This window comes from Mytilus edulis, chromosome 2 (genome assembly GCF_963676685.1).
Source record: "Mytilus edulis chromosome 2, xbMytEdul2.2, whole genome shotgun sequence".
Classification (NCBI taxonomy): Eukaryota; Metazoa; Mollusca; class Bivalvia; order Mytilida; family Mytilidae; genus Mytilus; species Mytilus edulis.
In genome coordinates, this window is record NC_092345.1 from 84,391,899 (window position 1) to 84,409,566 (window position 17,668).

At 32.3% G+C, this 17,668-nt stretch overlaps 1 protein-coding gene across 1 annotated transcript; it reads left to right on the top strand.

Moving 5' to 3' along the window:
* The first annotated feature begins 343 nt into the window (after window positions 1-343).
* Window positions 344-16,286, top strand: LOC139513180 (ribosome biogenesis protein wdr12-like). Its single transcript, XM_071301460.1, has 12 exons — window positions 344-470; window positions 2,270-2,355; window positions 3,631-3,734; window positions 4,344-4,450; window positions 6,002-6,117; window positions 7,492-7,649; window positions 9,068-9,113; window positions 10,840-10,922; window positions 11,979-12,119; window positions 14,467-14,572; window positions 15,175-15,307; window positions 16,138-16,286. The coding sequence occupies exons 1-12, from the start codon at window positions 415-417 to the stop codon at window positions 16,265-16,267; spliced, it is 1,266 nt and encodes a 421-aa protein (XP_071157561.1). The 5' UTR covers window positions 344-414; the 3' UTR covers window positions 16,268-16,286.
* The last annotated feature ends 1,382 nt before the right edge of the window (window positions 16,287-17,668 follow it).

Consider the following 17,668-nt stretch of genomic DNA (forward strand, 5'->3'; position numbering starts at 1 on the left):
TATTTTGCATTGGAAGTAATCTTCATATAGAAATATCAGTTTACTTCAAAAACATATAGACCGGAACATAAACTGTAGAAAACATCGAAAGATATGGCGAAAATGAGCACCCCACTCTACAAATAATTTTAAAAAGAACTACAAAATTCAATTTTCAATTTTAATAAAATTGAAAATTGAATTTTGTAGTTCTTTTTAAAATTATTTGTACCTGAGATTTCTAACAACCAAGTATTTATATAGTGAACACATATATAAGATCGTATAACCAGAGACATACAACAGTAATCACAGGTTGTACGAAATTTTATCATTTATTTTGAGGAAAGACGGTAATAATACCACTCGTTCGGAACTTCTCTGACGTTATTAGTTTATGAAAGATTTCCGACTATCTCCCCACATGTTGATAAAATGGAAACAAACAACATACCACATGTCCAAGCCAGATTCTTTACAAAACAACCTCAGTAATATGTTTAATCAATTTATTAGTTAAAATTATTTTCCTAATGTCAAACCTAAAGAGGGTGTACTCCAGAAGTACCCGTTTAAAACCGATAATTCGATTGATTTTCCAAGCTCAGCATCAAGATAAGTCAGATATTAGTCAAACAAATTTATTTTCTTCTTTATAACTGTTAGGATGCCAAGAAAATATCATCACAATTTCTCAGGAGAGTTTTTCCCTGAACAACACCTATCAGCAAGGGCAGTTCTTTCAGAAAGCAGAAATCAGAAACTCATTTTAATTTATGCTCCTTTCAAGAGCATACATAGAAACTCCCCTTGAAATATGTTTTTAATTTACAGAGGGTTCCCAAAAATAGAGCATTGCACCATTTGAAAATTGCATTTTACTTTGATTTTAAGCTTAGAATACTAGAAAAGAAGGTTAAAAGGAAGGACTGTTTGCAATGTATCTTGGGTACATCGAATGGCATTAGTTCCCCCTTTAATAACATAAATAAAGTCCCATGGAAATTATGCATTAAAATCTTCATTGTAATGTGTAGTATGAAAAAAATGCCGACAAGATTCCAGAGACAACAGTTTGGGGTATTGTGTCATTTTAACTAGATATATTGCACATTTGACCTCAAAATTTTCTTTGATATCTTGGATTTCCAATTTAATTCAAGATAATACTAGATTTATTTCACTTGACTGGGCGGGGTTTAAGAAGTTTGCTCATTTAAGACCAGTCCATCTATGGACAGGAGTTTTGGGACTCATCAATGAAGTGTCCAGTTATTTTTCGCATACCACACACTCAGTTCTTTAGTACAAAATGTATATGTGTTTGATGACACTGATAGGTGATTAGAATTCAATACTAATTATAACGGCAATCATCCTTATCACACACATCTTTAAATAGATTGTCCTTATGCAAATTAAAACATAAGCTCCGCCTGATCAGTTGAAATAACATTGGTAAAACAACTTACCGGTAATGAAGATCATGTTTTTTGTTGGCTCTTACAGTTTTATGATTTTTAGAACCAAGATAATGTCTGAAAGATCTGGACCTAGATTTGTTTTTTTAACAATATTGTTTTATAAATGTTTTATGAGTTGAAATACCAGAGATAATCGGTTGATAACTATTTTCCTGAACAACAACAATTAAACATTGTACTAGTGTAAGAAGTCACATACCTGCCAACTTTTCAAAATGACCATGGGGTTTTTGCGTGCAAGGTGGCTCATATAGTCCTACAAAACCTTCAAGGGGGCCTTCAAATACATTTTGATGTTGGTTTTGGGCTTTTGCATACTTTTAAAAGCCTTTAGCTATTGTAAAAGTCATTGTTTTGTTTAAAATTGTTAACAAATTTGCTCTTTCAAAATTTCCATTTGGGAGCTTCCATGGGGGAAATCCCCCACAAATAGTGACAGTTGGCAGGAAAACCCTTCTAAGTTGAGAAGCTTGAGATGGAGAATTTTTAACTAAGAGATAAAAAAATTGAAAAATAGAGATACATTAAACTTAGCATAAGATGTGAACTTTTTATTTGTTTTCTTTGTTGATTACTACATGTACCAGTGTTTATCTATTGGTAATCAGTGTTTTATATTTATCAGGATTTACATGTTATTTCTTTTTCTTTGTCAGCAGATAGTAAAATCATTAAAGAAAGAATGTACCATAATATTTAGTCAACAGTATTGTTGCATTAAATTATTAGTCGCTGAATGAAAAAAGTCAGAATAAACCAACAAAGAAATCCATTTCCACTTCATTTTGAATTTTAATATTTTTTAGGTTTTCAGTTCCATCTGCACCATTTTCAGTTCAAGCACAAGTTGGAACATGTGACCTGAGTTCATTAATAAACAGTCTATTGAATGGTTTGTATGCTTTTCAACCTTAAAATATAGAGCATAGTTGATCTTTAAAAGGAGTAAAGTAAATTCTGATGAAAAAGTTTAAAAGTGCTTAATATAATTTTTTTTGTTTTGCTTCTAAGTTAGTGCAGAAAAAATATTTGTATTGAATAAGAAGAGCAGCTAAATTGAGAGTATGTTAACATTGAATATGTGCATGTATGTAACATAGATTCTAATGCAATTTGGATGTTACAATTTTTTTCATTGGCTAAAAATTGCCGTCAAATCCACAGTTGACCAGGCGTAACTAAGGAGGGACCGCCATTTTGAATTGATTGAATCAACAAATGTTCGTTTACTTCTATATAATCGAAAATAAAAACAACACCTACCTCGAATTTGCCGTTTTAATGTAATTTTATCCGAATTTGAAGCGTACAGGTAATGTAATAAACTCCAGTTTGAAAGTTTTTATTTATACGATGCACGTTAAGCCATGACGTCTTTGTGCCAAAATCATTCATGAAGTTTCGCAGATTTTTTTCTTTTTGTCAAATTTAGACATTTTGTCAAGTTTTATTGTATTTTTTTCTTTTTGTAATGCATTAGAATCGGAATAACAGTACTGTAGTTGAAGAGTTGCCACCGTCAATTTTGATTTGACGGTCGCAAATCTCCGTTTTACTGTCTCCGCTACGCGTCGCCAGTAAAACTGCATTTGCGACCATCAAATCTACAATTGACGGTGGCAACTCTTCAACTACAGTACTGTTATTCCTTAAATCTACCTTCATTTAAATATATCCTGTAACTTTGATAATCACAAAATAAAATTGCATGGAAGTGGTCTGAAAGGGCTGAATTCGAAATAAAGTATCTGGGAAAATAAGTTGGTTTACAGTATAATAATATTATATAACTTGAGTTGATATCAAGCCATATCCAGTTCTCAATTGTTATAAGACCTTTAAGGTACCCAACACCTTTACTAAAATTAATTTGACTCGTTTAATTTTCATAAAATTTTGACAAAGTATTTACTTTGACCCTTTAACAAAAATATAAAAATTTCAAAATATTTGAACCAAACGTTTTATCAGGAAAATTACACTGGTTATATAGCAGTTTGACAAACACACATTTTGATCATTGAGAAGCTTAATATTCCCTTAACAACACAACGTAATTAAAACGTTTAGCTGATTCTACAGAGTTATCTCCCTGTAGTGTTAGGTACCACCTTAATTAAATTATTTTTTAATTAAATAATTTTGTATTGATCGTTTTCAATTTCAGAGGGCGATGGTGAGAAGACAAATGTTGATTTTGATTTTTTAATTGATGGAGAATTTCTGCGACTAAACTTAGATAAGCATCTAGAAAACAAAGGCATATCAACAGTAAGTGTTTTTAAGACATTTTAGTACAAGTACAGAATGAGTGCCACTGGTCCAGGTTTATATATCTATTAAATGCCTTTTAAAGAAAAATATACGTACACTTCAGGCTCAAACAATCATAAAATTGGTTTATGTTCATTGTTCACTTTGGAAATAGACGACTGATTGAGATCAAAAGACAATTTGAATAAATCTTTGATTATTGTTGAATTAATAATATTGACTATGATGGAGAAAATGCTAAATAAGTTTTTTGTTTTCTGCTGAGAACCTGTCTGTACAGGAATTTTTACCTAGAAATCAACACAACAAAACAGATTAAATTTGACAAATACCAGAGCTGACCATAAGGTGTTTTTATATAGAAATTGGATCCTCTGTTTTATAAACTGACATGTATTGGATATGGGGAACAAGGTGCTACACTATTGGTTATTGCTGTATCCATTTTAATGTGTTTTGATTACTAAATAATGTTTTCTGATAAAAATCCTTTCTATAAATAATTGTTTTTAAAAAAAAATATCACAACTCATTCATGGTGATTTTTGGCTTATATTCACACACATATACATCCCTTTTAAAACAATTTATTATTTCTATATTAAGGAGTCATTGGTTGATATAGAATACATTGAAAAACAACAAGCTCCAGAACCAGAAGACTCACTAGTACATGATGACTGGGTCAGTTGTATACAGGGCTGTAAAGATTGGTAAGTATAAATGTAACCATGGAAATACAACAGTGTCTATGGTAAGGTATCAGGACTGTTAATCTTTGAGGAATTCCTGCTTCCTGCCTACTGAAGGCCAACTAAACCAATAAAAAAAAAATCCTGTTTCAACTTTTCAAATAAATAAAACTTGAAAAAAAATCTGAATTCTCAGTATTTGGCCATCCACATAGCAAGGGTTAAGAAGATTGAAAAATGAGATCAGTATTGTATTGCATGTGAAATTTAAATGGTTCTGTTTTATTTAGTTGCACATTTTGCTATACTGTGAAAGTACTTTAATTCGTGGGTATCAATTTTCGTGGTTTGAGGAACATTTACGTGGGTTTTTAAATTTGTGGATTTAAGTTTTCTATGAAAAAAAAATTTGTAAAATTGAAGCCATTAGAAACAAAGGTTACAAGTTGTCTGGATTGAAGGAAATGCAAAGTAAACATTGACCTGTCTAAATTGTTGTGACCCGGCACACTAATTAATCCTAGATAGAGTGATCAACAGATTAAAGATCAAATTAAAGGTGTTGATTAGGTCATTACCATGTCAGCTAAAGAAAACAATTACATAAACAAATGCTTTAAGCGTATCTTGAATTGTAAAATATTTTTTATCAAAAGCCAGCCCAGCATGAAATTTTTATTTCCTGTATGTACGAGAGTTATGAGTAATCATAGCATAACAAAACCAGAAATCTGTCTTTCATCGATCAAAATATTGTTTTATTTGATTTAAAAGATAAAAAATTGTACAGTTAAGGTTTTAAAGATTAAATGGATCTAATCCTGCCTGCAGTTGTAGTTCATAGTGCATTTGCCTTGTGACAACTATAATAGTATTCTTAGATTTGGCGATGTTCAATATGTTCTCTAGATCATATCAGAAGTGAAACCTACATGGGGATATTTCCATATCTTGATTTTGACAATGGTTGGGTTTTTTTTCATTGGACACTTAAATTCGTGAATAAAGTCATCCACGAAAACCACGAAAATTGGTTCCCCATGAACAAAAGTACTTTCACAGTAAAAATAACTTAAAACGCTTGAATGTTGGTGAGAAGTTTTAAAGATTTCTTTTAAAAAAAAGTATATTTGTAAAAACTACATCTTTTTCCTGACCAGGTATAGCCACAGGCTGATCTAGATTTTGAAAAGGGGGGATTGGGAAGCTAGTTTTGGGGCTTTCCAATCCCCCTTTTTCAAAATCTAGATCAGCCCGTGGCTATACCAGGTCAGGAAAAAGATGTTTATTGCCCTGTTATATTTTTAATCATCAATGATGACTAGGCAATCAGTAATATCCATCCATGTTATACTTTTAAGAAAATTAAGAATACATCAAGTCATATGTATGTAAAGCAGGAAGAAATAAAAGTTTTTTTTTTAGCCAATTTTTTTTTTTTGAGATCTTTTTAATTGGTCGTAGAACTAAACGATCTCTTCCATAGTTAAATTGGTTAAAGTAGATATGTGACCTGTGTGATATTGCTTATTTTAAATTGTCACCCTATAGTATGCATTCTTTGAATTTCAGCATTTTGTCTGGGTGCTATGACAACACAGTTAGACTCTGGTCAGTTAAAGGTAGTCCATTTTTGACGATCCCAGGCCACTCAGCACCTGTCAAATGTGTTCAATGGATAACAGATGGTAAGAATATGATATAATTTACCATCACAAATATGGTATCTATAACAATTCATACTTAATAAGGCAGCTATTACGGTAAGTAAAGGGGTTAAATAACAAATGAGTAGTTGGTATTAGATTAATGTAAAAAGTTCACTATTGAACAGAGTTCGCGAAATCTTTTTTTCCCTGGTGGTCCTTGAAGAAAATCTGCAGGTCCTCAATATTAATTCCATTCAAAAAAACTAAAATTTAGTCAGTCCTTAGCCAAATTTTGGTGGTAAAATCCTGAGGACAACCACTTTTCGCGAAAAAGTATTGAAGGCAGAAGAGATTAGCAATCCATTAATATTTAGATTACAAAGTTTCCAACCTGGTATTTTTGGTATCTCTATATTTTCGATGGAGTGCTTTGATTGTTGTCATGGTCTATTGTACCTTGCAGTATTTTTGCCTTCTCCTATATATCAATTTTTTGTTGAAGTGTACTGAAAAGAGGAGTTTGTTTGACTTATTTAACAACCACAAATGTAAATTCTCTGTGAAAATCATCAGTATTGCAGACACCCGTATCACATTACTGAAGCATTTTATCACAAATTGTTTTGTAATATTTTAAACATATTCAGATGCAAATGAAATCAAAGAGCAGATTGCTCTGAGGGATACGATTGCCATTGTTTTCATTGACACATGTATACATGTAGCTGGATAATATTATTTTCAAAACTAATTCAACTGCACATGTAAAATATAATTTACGTTATCTGAATAGTTACAAAATAGCCAATCCCGGATACAAGTGTATGAACAATGTACTTATTGTGTTTTATTTTTGTACTATCAATTCCAAGTTTACTTTCCACAGCAGTCACTGAGACTCAAAGTGAGAGAAGGTATTTCACTTCGTATCTTATCACCTATTTTCCTACATTAATTCTAGGAGGAACCCCATTCCTAACTCTTTAAATATTTAATTTCCTTTGGTTCAGTGGGCATGACTCCTGTCCATACACATTCCTCGGTTTAAATTGTGATCGTTTTTGATATAATACAACGTTTATTGACAGAATGAGTTTATTTTTCTCGACGTGTCATATCGTATTTTGATTCAGAATTGACAGAAGTTACTTCCGGAAGGGAGACAACTCGAAACGATAATATGGAAGAAGACTTCATTTCGGCTGAAGGGGTATTGTAGTTCAATCCCTTTGTTTGTTTTTACCTTTCAAAGCAAGACAATCATAAGAATCTGAGATGTTCCTTAATGTTTAGAATAAAACGGTTGACGTGAGGGCATGGCCTTGAGCCAATGGTAAAAGTCTACAGATTGCTTGAAAGCAATCTTATCCCAAAAATTATAATATTTTGTGTTATGCATTTTTTCTATTTTAGATGATTCCACAGTGAAAACATTTATGTCAGGATCACATGATCAGACAATTCATATATGGCAGTGGGATAGTGAATCTAACTCTGTAGACTGTGTGGCTGCATGTCGTGGACATGCAGGTAGTGTGGATTGTATAAATATTGACCACACTAAACAAAGGGTAGGTTAAAGACATAGTTATAATGCTTTGATACTTACAGGAAATGTGGATTGTATGACTGAAGTAAACTAAGGTTTAACAATATGTCATTGAAAAGTTTCAAATATTTTAGCCAAGAATTGACAAAGGCTTCAGCCTCTTTTTAAAAAAAACTTATGCAGTGAAACCTGTCCAAACTGAACACCCAAGGGACTTTGCGTTTTGTTCGGTTTTCACAGGTGTTCGGATTGTAGAGGTAGACGACACCAAAATAATTTTGGCAGGAATAATAGGTGACACAACAGCTGACAGTTTATTTTTGTGTTGATTTAGATGTAAATATAAAAGTAAAAGAAGATAAAAGATAGACGTTTTGCTACATATTTGTTTATAAATCAAACGCCACTCCGTCAATCACGCTCGTCGTTGGGAGATGTCCGACGTGGAGCGATTTTGCTTTTTATAATTATTTTCTCATCCGTTAATTCACTGACCAATTCAGATTCGCAGTCACTGTCATATGATGATTCCGTAGTTGAATCGGGAATGTCATTGTACACACGAGTTCTCGAACTAAACTGGTCACCCGCTGATTGATAGTTCGGCACACGATAATAGTGAAACAACAGCAGGGGTCCAGTTTGTTCTCGGACTTTATCGTTGCTAAATAGCTAACGGAAGTCTTCTGGAGCATTTGAATCAAATATATAGGGCCTCTAATGGGAATCCAGCAATCGAAATCCATTGACCTTGTTGTGTTGCACGACTTCTTAATCCTGTGAAAGGCTTTAAAACTATTATTTAATTAAACAGTTTAGCTACAGAATGGCAGTTTCGATTTTGTGGCCGTAATTATTTGAGTAAGGTGCATTTAATTGATCTGAGGGAAAGTTCCTTTCTTGTCATTATCGGTGATGGGGGTAGCTGACCAGTTTAACGTTTCTTTACAAAAAAATCACTTTATACATGCACACAGACATGCTAATTAGTTTGTAATAACAACTCACAAGTTCATTAAACCTCAAATACCTTCGGGGATACTCTGCCATCTTGTGTTTGTTTAATTAAATCATGCAAATAATTAATTATATTTTATTGTTTTGATTGGTATTGATCGATTTTGACAGGTAATTTTTAGATACAAATTTACTAACGAGCCTTCAAAAAGCGTTCTGAATTCGGTGTTGACAGGGTTCGGTTTTTTCAGGTTAGATTAACGTTAATTGATAGGGAAATTTTGTGGGACTTTGAAAATTGTTCGGTTTAAACTGAAATTTGGTTTTATCAAGGTTCGGTTTACCCAGGTTTCACTGTACACAGAAAAAAATTTGGAACAAAATTGCATATTGATAAAATATTCATTATTCTATCATGTATAAGACATATTTCAACACACATCTTTCTATAAAAAATGTGCACATTGTGTTATTTATTTTCAGTTTTGCAGTGGATCCTGGGACAAAATGTTAAAACTCTGGTCAGCAGGTATGTGTAATTTGTTAAGAAGCAATGTTTTTGTGTTTTTTATGTTAAAAAGCAAAGCATCTTGCAAAACATGAACAGAACTTCTGGGTTATAAAATAAAAAATCCTCAAAAAATCCTATAAGAAAAACAAGAGGAATACTTTTCATGTAAATGTAGCGGAATTTGATGAGACTGTTATTAAAGTGAGAGGGTTAGCGCTATAGAACCAGGTTTAATCCACCATTTTCTACATTTGAAAATGCCTGTACCAAGTCAGGAATATGACAGTTCTTGTCCATTCGTTTTTGATGCGTTTTGTTTTTTGATTTTGCCATGTGATTATGGACTTTTCAAATTGATTTTCCTCTGAGTTCAGTATTTTTGTGATTTTACTTTTTTTTTCACATGATTTTAATTTTGCCTGCTAAATATTGGCTGAATAAAGAGTATTTTGCCTTGAGTAATGTTTACAAAGATTAATGACTCAGTCTAATCAGGGACTCACATCACTGTTAAAACCACATCTGGTACTTGTCACTGCTGTTGATGAAACATCTAATTGATGGCATTGCTGTTCAGCAGCCCCTGATGAATAATACATCTGTTGAAGAAACATCTTGTCATTGACGCCACTGTTGAAGAAACATCTCGTCATTGACACCACTGTTGAAGAAACATCTAATCGATGACACCACTGTTGAAGAAACATCTTATCATTGAAACCACTGTTGAAGAAACATCTTATCATTGACACCACTGTTGAAGAAACATCTTATCATTGACACCACTGTTGAAGAAACATCTTATCATTGACAGCACTGTTGAAGAAACATCTTATCATTGAAACCACTGTTGAAGAAACATCTTATCATTGACACCACTGTTGAAGAAACATCTTATCATTGACACCACTGTTGAAGAAACATCTTATCATTGACACCACTGTTGAAGAAACATCTTATCATTGAAACCACTGTTGAAGAAACATCTTATCATTGACACCACTGTTGAAGAAACATCTTATCATTGACACCACTGTTGAAGAAACATCTTGTCATTGACACCACTGTTGAAGAAACATCTAATCGATGACACCACTGTTGAAGAAACATCTTATCATTGAAACCACTGTTGAAGAAACATCTTATCATTGACACCACTGTTGAAGAAACATCTTATCATTGACACCACTGTTGAAGAAACATCTTGTCATTGACACCACTGTTGAAGAAACATCTTATCATTGACACCACTGTTGAAGAAACATCTTATCATTGACACCACTATTGAAGAAACATCTTATCATTGACACCACTGTTGAAAAAACATCTTGTCATTGAAACCACTGTTGAAGAAACATCTTATCATTGACACCACTTTGAAGCAACATCTGATTAATAAAACAACTGTTGAAATCACATCTAATCGATGACACCACTGTTGAAGCAACATTTGATTTATGAATTAAAACAATGATAGAAATCACAAAAGTTCAACTTTGCCTGAGGGTGTTAGAACCTTAGTTTCTTAATAATTTCTTAATTCCTCAACAGAAAGTAAAAAAGTTAGGTTATAAATTATATCACTTTAGAAGCACTTACTACTGAGCTGATGATACACACAAGCTAGCTGTTCACCAGTTAACCAATGCTCAGTTTTCCTCTGAGTACATTTCCTCTATATTATTGATCTACAGTCATGATACTGTACATTTGTTTGTTGAGTTCAGTTTTTTTCCTTTATAAGAGTGTGAGGCTGTAGAAGATGAAGATGAAGAAGATATTCCTCATAAGAAAAGAAAAACATCAAGAAGAAAAGTGCAGACTCGGGTGGGTATAAGGCAATACTAAGCCATTACATTTTTTTCTGAATTGAAGAAAAGTTGTATACAAAACAGCAAATTATCAAATATAAGAGTTTATGAATAATTCTAGAATGGTCATCATTTTCCAGATAAAGCAAATGCCTGCATCCCTGCAGTCTTAAATTTCATCAAGTGTCTTCCTGATCTTCATTTCGCATGATAAATCAAGAATAATGTTTGTTCCGTAGGTACTTAATTACAATTTCCTAATGACAGCAATGCTGATAAGCAATTATGAGAATTCAATTTGCAGATTAATTCGTGCAATATAGCATCATATTTTTTCAACCACTTGCTCAACATTGAAAGGAAGTGAGGATGCCCCTAAACACACGAACAATGTTCACTAAATCCAAAGTTTTTGACGGAATTGCAATGAACAGAAAAGTTGTCTATTGCAGGTTAGATAAAAGAGTTTACAAAATAATGAATAACATTTGTACAACTTAATTGTTTGATTAGGTACCAATCCTGGTCTACTTCAGGAGATCCTATGTGAAGTCTAAAACATCATTGGGTTGCTGTCTTATTAGAGTAAACACCTTATCTCCTTGAATTCATGTTAAAATGTGTTTGTATTATTTTCAAAGACATGAGAGAATCACAAAACTTTTTATTCTATTGTATAGATATCAAACATATAGACCACTTTCGAATTATGCCATTCATATGAATTTCATCAAGTGTATTCCTGGTCATCATTTTGCAGGATAAACAAAAAATAATGTTTGTTCTGTAGGTACTTAATCACAATTTCCTATAAATGACAGCAATGCTTATGATAAGAATTTTTAAAATTTTCAGAATAATTCATTAAATATACGATAGCATCATATTTTATCAACAAATTGCTATACATGGAAAGGAAGTGATAATGCCCATAAACGCAAATAGGATGTTCACTAAAACCAAAGTTTTTGACAGAATTTCAATGAACAGGAAAGTTGTCTATAATTGCAGGTTAGATAAAACAGCTTGCAAAATAATAAATAACTTTTGTATAACTTTATTGTTTGATTAGGTACCAATCCTGACACTGTCTGGTCACAACGAAGGTATATCAGCAGTAGAATGGATAGACACGAATCAAATCTGTACCTCATCATGGGATCACACAATCAAAACATGGGATCTAGAACAAGCTGAGGAAATCTCATCACTGGTAAGGTTCACCTCTAATACAAGCTAGGGATATCAGGATAACAGATATGTATCCCTTGAAAAAGCAAGGGGAACTCCTAATTGCATAGGTTTTTATCTGGATTTTTGCCTGAAGTAGTCAAGGATAATCTGCTCATTGACAAGTTTGATAATAATAACATCAGAATCTACCTAGAAATTTGCAAATAGACTATAAAGTTATAAACATATGTGAAACAATACAATATTAAAAAATAAACAATAAACAATAAGGTAATACATGTATATGAAGCTTTACAAGATCTACACCATTTCATATAAACTTGAGGAAAAGTATGAAATTATTGTTCAGTAATTCAACTGAATTATTTAATTTTTCCAAAAAGAAAAAAACAAGAATGTGTCCAAAGTACACGGATGCCCCACTCCCACTATCCTTTTCCATGTTCCATGGACCATGAAATTGGGTTATAATCTAATTTGGCATTAAAATTAGAAAGATCATATCATAAGCAACAAGTGTACTAAGTTTCAAGTTGATTGGACTTCAGCTTCATCAAAAACTACCTTGACCAAAAACTTTAACCTGAAACTCCCACTTTCATTTTCTATGTTCAGTGGACCGTGAAATTGGGGTTAAAAGTCTAATTTGGCTTTAAAATTAGAAAGATCATAGCATAAGCAACAAGTAAACTAAGTTTCAAGTTGATAGGACTTCAGCTTCATCAAAAACTACCTTGACCAAAAACTTTAACCTGAACGGACGCACAGACGAACAAACGAACGAACAGAGCCACAGACCAGAAAACATCATGCCCCTCTACTATTGTAGGTGGGGCATAACCTCTACTATTGTAGGTGGGGCATTAAAACAATATTGAATGAATGAATGAATATATTTTATTGCAGAAGCAAACATAATGCTATAGCAAAATAACGTAATAGAATGAAATTCAAAACAGTGTGGCTGTGGCCATTGATTGACACATTAAATTCATCCATTGACTGGGACAAATTACGTGAACGTTTGTATGTAACCGTAAACGACTACTGCTCACGACGTACCTACGATAGACATTTAAACTGTGGGGTCACCAAGGTTTCTTAACGCCTTTAATTATAAAATAATTCAAAAAAATTAATCAGGAATAACCTTTATGTTTTGATTTATATAATTGATATAAATCAAAACATCGTGTTATTTCTGATTAATTTTTTCAAATTACTTTATTAAGGTGTTGAGAACCTTTGGTGACCCCATAGTTTAAGTGTCTTTAAAAAGTACACAGTGAGCAATGGTCGTTACGGACAAACGTTCACCTAAATTGTCCCAGTCAATGGATGAATTTAATGTGTCAATCAATGGCCACAGCCACATTGTTTTGAATTTCATTCTATACAATTACAATAATGACAGTAAACAAACAGAGAACAACACAATATGGTCATAATAAGCACATAATTACAACTGCTATGCAATGATTATTTGTGATCTTAACTTCCATGCCGCATTAAGAAATTTACACAATTTGAGCTAGACTAATAGTTTGGTAAAAAAACTGTAGTCTCAATGATCTAAAGGTAGGACATACATGAACAAAATGGTACTCGTTTTCAATACAGTTCATATGACAGCATATACATATACGATTTTCTCTTACAATATTGTCAAAACGACCAACTTCAATATTTAGTTTTTATGTTCCACTACGCAGTCTAGTCAGTATGTTACTATTAAAATCATACTTTTAAGTAATCTTCTATACAAAACTCATTTTTCAATTTTCTATATAAACACAATTTTTCACAACCGTTCAAAGTAGTAAACCAGTTCTGGTAGTATTGATAATTTATACGACATTTTATATATTCAAATGCAACATTAGTGTTCTCTTGATCATTCCATACATAATTCATACCTAGACTAAATAATAAATCACGAACATGTGATACCCAGTTTATCTAGAAATTTTCATAAGAGGGGGCCCACTGACTGCCTAAGGGGGGCCCCAATTCTGTCACGCTTCAGTAATTCCCTATATAACCAACCAAAATTTTTCTGAAAAAAGGGGGGCCCCCCCTAAATCCGCCTCTAATACCCAGTTTATCTTGCCATTATTATGTATTGATACACTTGTTGTCAATTAATATACTATATGGTATTTATAATAAATTGTTCATTTAAAGTTTACCTAGCATGTATTTAAAAAACTAGGTTTGTGATAGAATTTAAAACAAAAATGACTCCACTATAGCAGTGCCAAATATCCCTGTTGTGATAAATATAACTGCTAAAATGGCCTGGCGAAACCCTGTATTAACATGAAAATTTGGTAATAACTTATGAGGATTTTTTTTTTTTATTTCAGCAAGGATCAAAAGTATTTTTAGACATGAGTTATTCTCCATTAAACAGACAAATAGTAACTGGATCATCAGATAGACATGTTAGACTGTGGGATCCAAGAAGTTCAGGTTGGTTTAAACATTGAGGAAATCAATAACAATTATTTGATTAATCTTTGCTTGTCAATATAGATATAATGAAAATCGTGACGTCTTTTTTTGATTCATTTATCAAAAGTTCAGCTTGCCTGATTATGTCAATTTCGTTTGTACCACAAGTAATAAGTCTACTATTTAAGGTATATAAAGAAATGTTTTTAGGTACATGCTTGTCCGAGTCTGACATGATTCATCTGACCATGACCTCTTTCTCATGGTTATAGCTGTAGGTCAAGATCTTATAAGGTTATAGCATGAATGATGGGTCATCTTTTTTATGAATTTTTCGTTTCTGTTCTCCAACTTCAGTTTTCCTCAACCAAATGCTATGAAACTTGTACACAATGCTTATTACCTCATCATTGTATGCCAAATATTTAAGAAAAAATCTGTGACATGACCATGTTAGTGTCACTTAACTTAAAGGAAGGCATGTATTTAATACCTGCAGTTAAATGTTGCATTGATTTTCCTTAGGATCATTGTTCATATGATGTATGTATTATCAGTGTCATGAATTATAATGCATAATATGCCTGAAATTGACTAAAAATGAAAATTGAATTTTTCAGATGGTGCTTTGGTAAAGAGTATATATACATCACATACAGGATGGGTGTCTAGTGTTTGTTGGTCCAAGACAAATGAATTCCTGTTTATTTCTGGTTCTTATGATTCAGTAATGAAACTTTGGGACACTAGAAGGTAAATATGTCATTATTTTATTTTGTGAAGGACAACTGCAGACAAAACCATGTATTGTTTTAAATTTATACACAAAATTCATCCCAATGAGTTAATTTCAGTTAATATATATACTACTCACATCTTTGACATGGTAAACAAATATAGTAAGAAATATCTTAAAACTAAAGATTTCCTGTAGAATTTTATGCATTAATTACACCTTATGTAAGAATCCGGGGTTTTGATTGGTTAATAGCCAGTGTATTTTTCACCAATTTACTGTTATCAAATGAATAGCGTTCATTTTTAACGCCGCCAGGGTATTTGCTAAAAGGATATGCCTTTTTTACCCTCTCTGCCGTGGTATTTGCCAAAAAATATTCTATCCGACTGGACGCTTGTAACGTCACGATCATCAATGAGTTTTAGTACATTAACATTCGGTGTAATTAAACAGATATATCATGTTATTGAGGGGTATTTGCGAAAAATACCAGTCTTGAGAATGAATTTCCCTCGCCTTAAGGCTCGTGTAATTTAACATTCTCTCGACTTGTATTTTTCGCAAATACCCCTCCTTAACATGATATATCTGTTCAATAATGAGGGAAATTTAGATATACTGACAATAGATGTATAGAATTTGTATTATAGTGATAACTTTTAAAAACTTTTTTTACTTTTACTAATTGTGACTTGGATGGAGAGTTATTTCATTTGCACTCATACCACATCTTCTTAGCATTTATATCATTTAGCATATTGAGTACTTTAATTGACTAATGCCTTAAGTTTACTAATGAGTAAAGACAGAGTTGAAACATGATTCTGTAACATTTTCTTTTCAGTCCAAAAGCCCCATTATACAACATGACAGGCCATGATGAGAAAATCCTAGCTGTTGATTGGTCAATACCATCATCCCTGTTGTCTGGTGGAGCAGATAACCATCTAAAAATATTTCAGTATAAACAATAAAAAATAATGAAACTTTTAAGGTTTTAATATCTTTATTCATTAAAAAAGACTTAGACATCCATTGTGACAGATTATAAAAACATTCAATATCAAGTAGGTCTGTTATATTCTCTTTAAAAATGAATTGTTCAGACTTCTCTATTCAAGGATCAATGAATACATACTAACTTGTTTTGGTATAGTTTTCAACACTATAAAAAATAAATTACATGTATATTGCAAAAAAGTGTTATGAATCTTGCAACCGTGTTATTTCCAGAAGTTGTGTTCCATGATTCTTTTTTACAAAACAATTGTACTGGGTCGAGGATTGCTCAGTATGTTTACCTGTGTTAACTTTGGATATTTTGGTCAACGCTGATTAGGTTACCATGGTTACTCTATTTATCTGACACACTGAAGTATTGGTGAAAGTATTATAATTTATAAAAGTTTTTAACCCTAAATGAACCTTCAAATTTTTTTGGAAAACAGAAAAAAAATGTATGCTCCATTGTTCTGTACTTGGTAAAACAATACAGTACACTCTAATTTAATGGTGAGATGGGTGGTTCTTGTGTACATGGTAAAATGGTTGCATATAAAGTTGGATCATTTGCCATATCTAGACATTTCTTTGAAATTTCTCTCTCCATGATATTCAATTGGTTTTCATAAAGGTCAACTAATTTAGTTTCTGCAAGAATAATTTAGATTCATATACAATGACACCAATCTTTTCAAAGATGAATAACTTGCAAAACTAAAAGAAGCATTATCTAATTGGGAAATTTATTTGGAAAGACCTTCTCAGACTTCTGCATTATTAACCAAATGTTTAATAGTGGATAAAAAGTTTGCAGGATTGAATTAAATGCTTGTTAATCTTGAATAACATTGAAAACATGAAATAACAAAACAACTTGTATATAATTTTCACTTTGTTTTGTAACATTTGCTATTTCTTGTGCAAGATCTGAAAACACCTAGTATAAAAGGGTCATGTTTGGATGACTTTATATGCAAATATTTTATCAGCCAATTATTTTTAGCCAAGAGCTGGCTTTTTCCGGTAAATGTACTGAACACAATTTGAAACAAGAATGTGTCCACAGTACACGGATGCCCCACTCGCACTATCATTTTCTATGTTTAGTGGACCGTGAAATTGGAATAAATTCTCTAATTTGGCATTAAAATTAGAATGATCTTATCAAAGGGAACATGTATACTAAGTTTCAAGTTGATTAGACTTCAACTTCATCAAAAACTACCTTGACCAAAAACTTTAACCTGAAGCGGGACAGACGGACGCACAGACCAGAAAACATAATGCCCCTCTACTATCGTAGGTGGGCATAAAAAAGTCAATCACTGAAAAAGAGTACACAGAAATCATCATGCTGAATATGACCCCTTGAG

Bases quoted from the DNA above. Each gene is read 5' to 3' on its own strand.
- LOC139513180 (XM_071301460.1), top strand. From the start codon at position 415: ATGGAAACAAACAACATACCACATGTCCAAGCCAGATTCTTTACAAAA. The intron at 9,114-10,839 runs GTATGTGTAATT...TTCCTTTATAAG, and splicing joins GTTAAAACTCTGGTCAGCAG to AGTGTGAGGCTGTAGAAGAT. The intron at 12,120-14,466 runs GTAAGGTTCACC...TTTTTATTTCAG, and splicing joins CTGAGGAAATCTCATCACTG to CAAGGATCAAAAGTATTTTT.